We start from the raw sequence: 6,359 nt of genomic DNA, 5'->3' as shown, positions 1-6,359 counted from the left end.
CAGTGCCATCAGAATGACAAGTACTTGGGTCATTGACTATGGATAAGAGAGTCAAATTGCTTGGTCATGTTGTCAATATAACAGTGTACTCTGGAGGGATGTTCTGATGTAAATTATGGCTAAAGTTTTGAAGACAATAATTGTAAATTGTAAGTTACACCTTAGTGTATGTGGGAGATTGATTGCAAGAGACTGGACAAGATTCACATTTACGCTTTGACTGTTTGTACTGTAATTTGTTGACAGACCATGTCGTTGCTAGAAATGTGAACACAGGAAAATCTCCTTAGGGTAAACTGTACATGCATTGCTGTAGGAATTACAGTGCAGTCATCCTACAACTCCTGACGTTCCTGTCTGTTGGGCAACAAATTCTCAGACAATGTAACATTGTGTTGTGCTCCAGCTATATATATATATACTTGCCAGTTCATGGTTCAGGAGATGCACCTTTGAGCTATTCCAGTAAACCGGTTCATCGTTTGTTGATCTAACACTTCACACATTTCCGTTCTTGAGAGAAAGTCAAGATTCACCTGGTAGCAATTGACCAATTCAGGACAGATTTAGAAAAAAAAACACAAAAAAAGAGTCTAATGCCAGTGTATAGGAATGTATAGAAATATGCTTAACATATTATGACAACTTGTTCAACCATTTTGCATGTAAAGACTTATGCAATGAACTAATGCCTAAACGTTGTGGGGATGAGGCTATTCCATAGAGACCATTACAATACCTTTTGATCAACATGACATAAGCAATTGATAATGTAGGAGCAGAGAATCGTACATAATCATGTGCATGGATGTACCAAAGCATTTGCAACATGTTCAAATGAATGAGAAACTGTTTTTTTCATGTGCACAAGTGACACACTGATGTGAAGATTGAACAGGTAGTTTTGAGAATTTCAATTCTGATCTGAGAAATGAACCAAAGCGACTGAGAAAAACTGTAATGTGACCTCCGCATGTAAACTTAGTTTAAACACTCATTTATAGGCTTCAGCTTTTAATGCGAGGTGTTTACCGTTGTCCCTTCATTTACTAAACCACCAAACTCAAACGGTGCATTTATAAGTCGTGGATGTTATCAGGCAACAAGCTAGCAAAGCAGAGCTGACCTTCTGAGCCAGGGAGCTTTCCGCTGAAGGAGAACAGAGCACGGCTGCCTGGGGGGCAGGGACAGAGATCAGCCGACAACCTCCCCGGATGTAGGGAGCGTTGGAGGTCCGGACCCAGGGCTCCAGCCCTTGCTCGTGGACCAGCTACAGGGGGGCAGCGTGGTGCTCGTGGCCTAAGAGTTCAGAAGTCAAAGGTCAACCGGGTGTGCTCCACTCCTGGAGGAAGACCAACCACACCCCTGGGCTCGGTGCCTTACTTCAGATCATTTACAACACGGCACAATATCCTTCTAATAACCCTGAAGGCCGTACGTCTACAGGAACAACTCTGTCCTGTACTATAATTATGAACTGGTATGGCAGGCTGGGTAGGTGGGAGAGACACGACCCCAGTCACTGTAGAGGCCATATTTCAGTCATGCATACCTCATTTCAGACGGTATGCATGACAACTCGCGCTCAATGGAACCCCTCTGTAGAGCAGATGATGGCGACCTCGGCCCTCAGGAACCATCGACTGAATGTGACACCAGAGCTCCACCTGGGAGCTGACAGAACTGGTTCGAGGCTTCAGAATGCACCTCCGGTTCTCTCCTGGGGGGTTCCGTCACCTTGTTTCCCAGGCTGAGCCTCTTCTGAAGGAGTCTCTCTGCTCCATCACTGCAGCTCAGCCATCAAGGGAGATCTCTCCTTTGACATTTAAAACAACGTAACCGAAACGAGCCAATCATGGTGGTGTAGAGGTCGTTACAGGACGGCAGGAAACAACCACCCCCCCCCCCCCCCGCTCACTGATACTAATCCAATATTGGTTTAATCCACATGTAACTAACTGTCAATTTCGAAATATTGAGGTGTAATTATATCCAGGTTATATCATACCGCTGGTTAGAAGGTCAAATGTTATGAAATTGTCAACATCTTAAAAAATCCACACATCTCAACTGGTCATCAGCTGGAAGTAAGATTAATTATACTTATGCTTCAATTAATATGGATAAGAAACAGACAGAAACATGTACAGCAATACTATATAAGACTATTAAAGTCCATATGACAGTTAATGTCAGTTGCTCTTCTCAAGATAAAGTTTGAATGTAAATGCAGTGCAAATATTTGACCAACAGCTGTGTCCGGTTTCTCTTCAGCAGGATCTCCGTGGAGGTGTTGAAGCATATCTTGGTTCAGCAGAAGGCCTACTTTAACTTAAATATAGCTTTACTCAGAAGCCTGACCCATGGCCCTCTAGTGGACAAATCTCTTTAACGCCGTCTCTATGGGAGAAGGTATTCAAAGCTCCATTGAGTTATTGAAGTATCTGTTCATTGAGGTGAAATACCATGGACATACTTGAAATATACTTTTTAAAAAGGAAATAGTGCATGCAAAAATATATTTGAGTGAAAAGATATTCCTGCATATTTACAGGCAGCACTATTTGAACTAGAAAGTAACATATAAAACATACTGTACAATGGTGTTGATACCATGACAACACTAATGCTGCCAATTTATTAAAAATCAATGACAGTTTAAAAAGTGATATTGACAAATGACAAGTGACAAATTATGATAACCGTCCTACAGTCCTTAATCCCACTAGCCTCAAACCAATAGTAGTGCCGGGATGTTTATCCAATCGATGGAGTTAGAAACACAAATGATCAAGGTTCTTCAATCAGTGCCAGTGATCCCCTCTATCTAAAGCAACAGCAGACATGTTTAGATTAAAGGAAGGGTTCTCTGTCCATAAATTACAGTCCTAAAAGAGAAAGAAAATAAAAAGGTACAAAAGAGTTCACATAGCTTACAAAATGAAGCTAATAACGCCATCAGTATGTGGCAGAAACGACCCCGCCGAGTCAACCAAACCTCCACCCAACACCACCCGCCGCCCCCATCCGCCACCTCCCACCGTCACACCCCCACCCATCAGACCCCCACCCATCAGACCCCCACCCTTCAGAGCCCCACCCATCAGACCCCCACCCTTCAGACCCCCACCCTTCAGACCCCCACCCTTCAGACCCCCACCCTTCAGACCCCCACCCTTCAGACCCCCACCCTTCAGACACCCACCCTTCAGACACCCACCCTTCAGACCCCCACCCATCAGACCCCCACCCATCAGACCCCCACCCTTCAGACACCCACCCTTCAGACACCCACCCTTCAGACACCCACCCTTCAGACCCCCACCCTTCAGACCCCCACCCTTCAGACACCCACCCTTCAGACACCCACCCTTCAGATCCTAACCCGACGTCTGAATAATGCCCCCTCTCTAGATCCTCCATGTAGACCCCCTCACTCCGGACCCCCTCCAGACCCCCCAGGCCCCGGGCCCCGCTACACAGCGCTGCTGCTTTCGGCCCCTCCCAGGGGCAGCAGCTTCTCCTTGTCCCCGTCCTTGGGAACCTGCTGCACCTTCTTCATCTCCAGGCTCTTCACCCAGGTGTAGGCCGAGGACCCCCCCAGCACCATGAGGTTGGAGGTCCACCACAGCAGGCCTTTGGAGGAGTGGTAGTACACCACGGCGATCAGCGTCTGGGCGCAGGCCTTGGCCGTGCCCGACACGTTGTGGGTCAGCGGGCTGGTGTACTTGATCTGCAGGCCTGTGACGTAGCCGATGGCGAAGCCGAAGACGCCGCCCAGCGTCATCATGGCCCAGAAGGAGGGCTCCAGCAGCCGGCTGAAGCGCGCCAGGTGGCCCAGCTCGCCGAACACCAGCACCAGCGGCACGAAGAGCACGCAGGCGTTGACGTTGTTGTAGAAGGACAGCTTCCAGATGTTGCCCTCCACCGCGGCCATCACCTTCTTGGTGTAGATGGCGTTCAGAGATACGCAGGCGCTGGCCAGGACCCCAAAGAAGACCCCCGTCCAGGAGAGAGACCCCCCCAGACCCTCCTGGTCCACCCCCAGCCAGAAGCCCCCTGGAGACGGGAGGAGGGGGTTCAGTTCACAACGCGCCAAAGGTCAAAGGTCATGCAGAGCACTACTAGAAACCAGTAGGTGTTGAACTAGATGTTCAGCTCACACATGAGCATCGTCCATGATGCTGTGGACATGCTTTAGAAGATTATTACATTACAGGTATTAGATACATTCCTCCTGGAGGTCGAGTCTACTACTCAGAGAACTAGCGGTCCACTGAGAGAACTAGAGCCCTGGAGGTCCACTCAGAGAACTACAGTCCTTACCCAGGATGACCCCGCAGCACAGCAGGGCCCTGACGGAGGTGGTCTGCTTCAGGATGAGGTAGGACAGCAGCACGTTGAACACGGTGCTAAGGGACCGGCCCACCGTGTAGAAGGCCACTCCCAGGTTCTTCAGACACAGGTTGTTGAAGGTGATCATGCTTATGAAAACGATAGACAACGGCAGCACCTCCCGGGAGGTCTTCAGGTCGAACTTGAAGGAAGGGAAGTCGATGAGAGTCGGACATCTGCTTGACAGGAGCTGCAGGAGCAGACACAGCCCCACCGTCACCAGGCACTGGTAGAAGGTGATGAACAGCGGGGCGTCCAGGTCTTTGTTATCCAGCAGGTGGTTGTTGAGGAACACCATAGTGATCGAGATGAACCAGTAGGAGGACACCACGGCCGCTATCTTCATGGACCGGAGCAGAAAGGTCTCCCCGGGGGCACCCGGCTCCGGAGTGAAGGCCATCTTCAAGATGTTGGAGCGCTTCAGCTGGATCCTGTTCATGGTCCGGAGAGAGAAGGAAAGATATGGGTCAAAACATTCAGATTCAAACGATCCTCCGACCAGAGTCGCTCCGTAACGACGATCCACCCCGCTACAGCAGAGTCCGCCTCCTCCGCGGAGCTACTTCCTGGTTGCCCCCTGCTGGGCGACCAGGAAGTAGCTCCTTAAAGAGACCCTCGCCCTCCGTGAGGTCCTTAAAGAGACCCTCGCCCTCCGTGAGGTCCTTAAAGAGACCCTCACCCTCCGTGAGGTCCTTAAAGAGACCCTCGCTGCTCCGTGTGGTACTTCTTCTCCTGCTCTCAGGTGGAAAACCCCGGAGATCACCCGACGCTCCTCAGACAGATCGATTAATTCTCTCCGTGTCAGTATTGTATTAGGCGTGAGAGACACACGCTCACACGCCACACTTTGTATTTGTCAAGCAGAGAAATTACCAGGATAGCGCTCACCAATTTGCGCCGCTATTTAACAATGGAACAGCAGGTAGGAATCAAATGGGTTTCCCGTACGTAGAGTAACCAGACGTCCTCTTTTGCCCGGACATGCACTCTTTTTGAGACACTTTTAAAAAGATGTGTGGCGGAATTTCAAAATCGTCCGGGATTTTATTAAAGCCTCATACATGTTTACATTGAATTTGCGTTGCGTTTCTCTGGGTCGTTCACAAACTAGTTAGCCGCCCTACGCCCTCCCCTACTCAGTTCTGGTCGCTTTGCATTGGTGGAAGTGAGTAGGGGGAGTGGTTAAGTAGAGCCTTCAGATTGGACGGTTTGACCTACTTAGTTACTGTCATGTTTTGTATTTATTTTTTTACCATTATTGTTTTATAGGGACAAACATTAACACATTTCTCCTACAGGGGATTGATAAAGTTCTATCTATTGAGCAGAAAGAAACACTTGGTCATACTTTACACACTTTACCACAGCATTGGCCTACTGAATGCAACAGATATATTTTAAGCATTGGACTGAATGCCACATATAATTCTGTTTTTCCACGTTTGCAACGTTTAAAAGTTCAGGGAAAAGTATATGCCTCTACTGGTGTTGCTTAAGCCAATAGCCTTTTGAGAGTGTTTTTTCTGAATATTAGTGTTAAGGACCAATAATGCTTACTGTCATACATTAGTCACCATGTCTGTGTACACATTGGTATGCAGTCACATGTTAAGATAGGGCTATACCCCCCCGGCGCCGTCAATTGTTAATCAAGTTTTGCAGATCAGAGTGCGCAATAATAATCCCGTTTGTTCACTAAAGTCAACATGTGCGCAGATGTAACCTACAGAATAATCCTGATATCAAGGCCTACCTGTTGTCCTGTGGTTAATGACAGTCTGCAGGCTGCTTGTCTCGCTCCACTCCCGCAGCATGAAGTCAATGAGGAAGTGAGTCTGAACCTCCCACCAGGTGGGCCCGGCGTGGGACCGTGACCTGTTCTTCCTGCTCTACCACCGGGGAGCATCACCTTACATGTGCTCCATGGCATTCGTCTATCGGGCTGACAGCCCAACAGGTCCTTG

At 48.5% G+C, this 6,359-nt stretch overlaps 1 protein-coding gene across 2 annotated transcripts; it reads right to left on the bottom strand.

Moving 5' to 3' along the window:
- Positions 1 to 3,475: 3,475 nt before the first annotated feature.
- Positions 3,476 to 6,057, bottom strand: slc35c1 (solute carrier family 35 member C1). 2 transcript variants are annotated; one of them, XM_056607827.1, is made up of 3 exons: positions 5,284 to 6,057; positions 4,327 to 4,826; positions 3,476 to 4,059 (listed from the first exon to the last, which is right to left on the bottom strand). In XM_056607827.1, the coding sequence occupies exons 2-3, from the start codon at positions 4,793 to 4,795 to the stop codon at positions 3,476 to 3,478; spliced, it is 1,053 nt and encodes a 350-aa protein (XP_056463802.1). In that variant the 5' UTR covers positions 4,796 to 4,826; positions 5,284 to 6,057. The 2 variants fall into 2 exon arrangements, with proteins under 2 accessions (XP_056463802.1, XP_056463801.1); XM_056607826.1 differs by lacking the exon at positions 5,284 to 6,057 and having other exon boundaries at positions 4,327 to 5,010.
- Positions 6,058 to 6,359: the final 302 nt, after the last annotated feature.

The sequence above is a fragment of the Gadus chalcogrammus genome, chromosome 14, assembly GCF_026213295.1.
Source record: "Gadus chalcogrammus isolate NIFS_2021 chromosome 14, NIFS_Gcha_1.0, whole genome shotgun sequence".
Taxonomy (NCBI): Eukaryota; Metazoa; Chordata; class Actinopteri; order Gadiformes; family Gadidae; genus Gadus; species Gadus chalcogrammus.
Note: the sequence above shows the minus strand (reverse complement) of the source record. Positions and strands in the feature narration are given on the sequence as shown.

Bases quoted from the DNA above. Each gene is read 5' to 3' on its own strand.
- slc35c1 (XM_056607826.1), bottom strand. From the start codon at position 4,834: ATGAACAGGATCCAGCTGAAGCGCTCCAACATCTTGAAGATGGCCTTC. The intron at 4,060-4,326 runs GTAAGGACTGTA...TCCCGTCTCCAG, and splicing joins GTGCTGCGGGGTCATCCTGG to GGGGCTTCTGGCTGGGGGTG.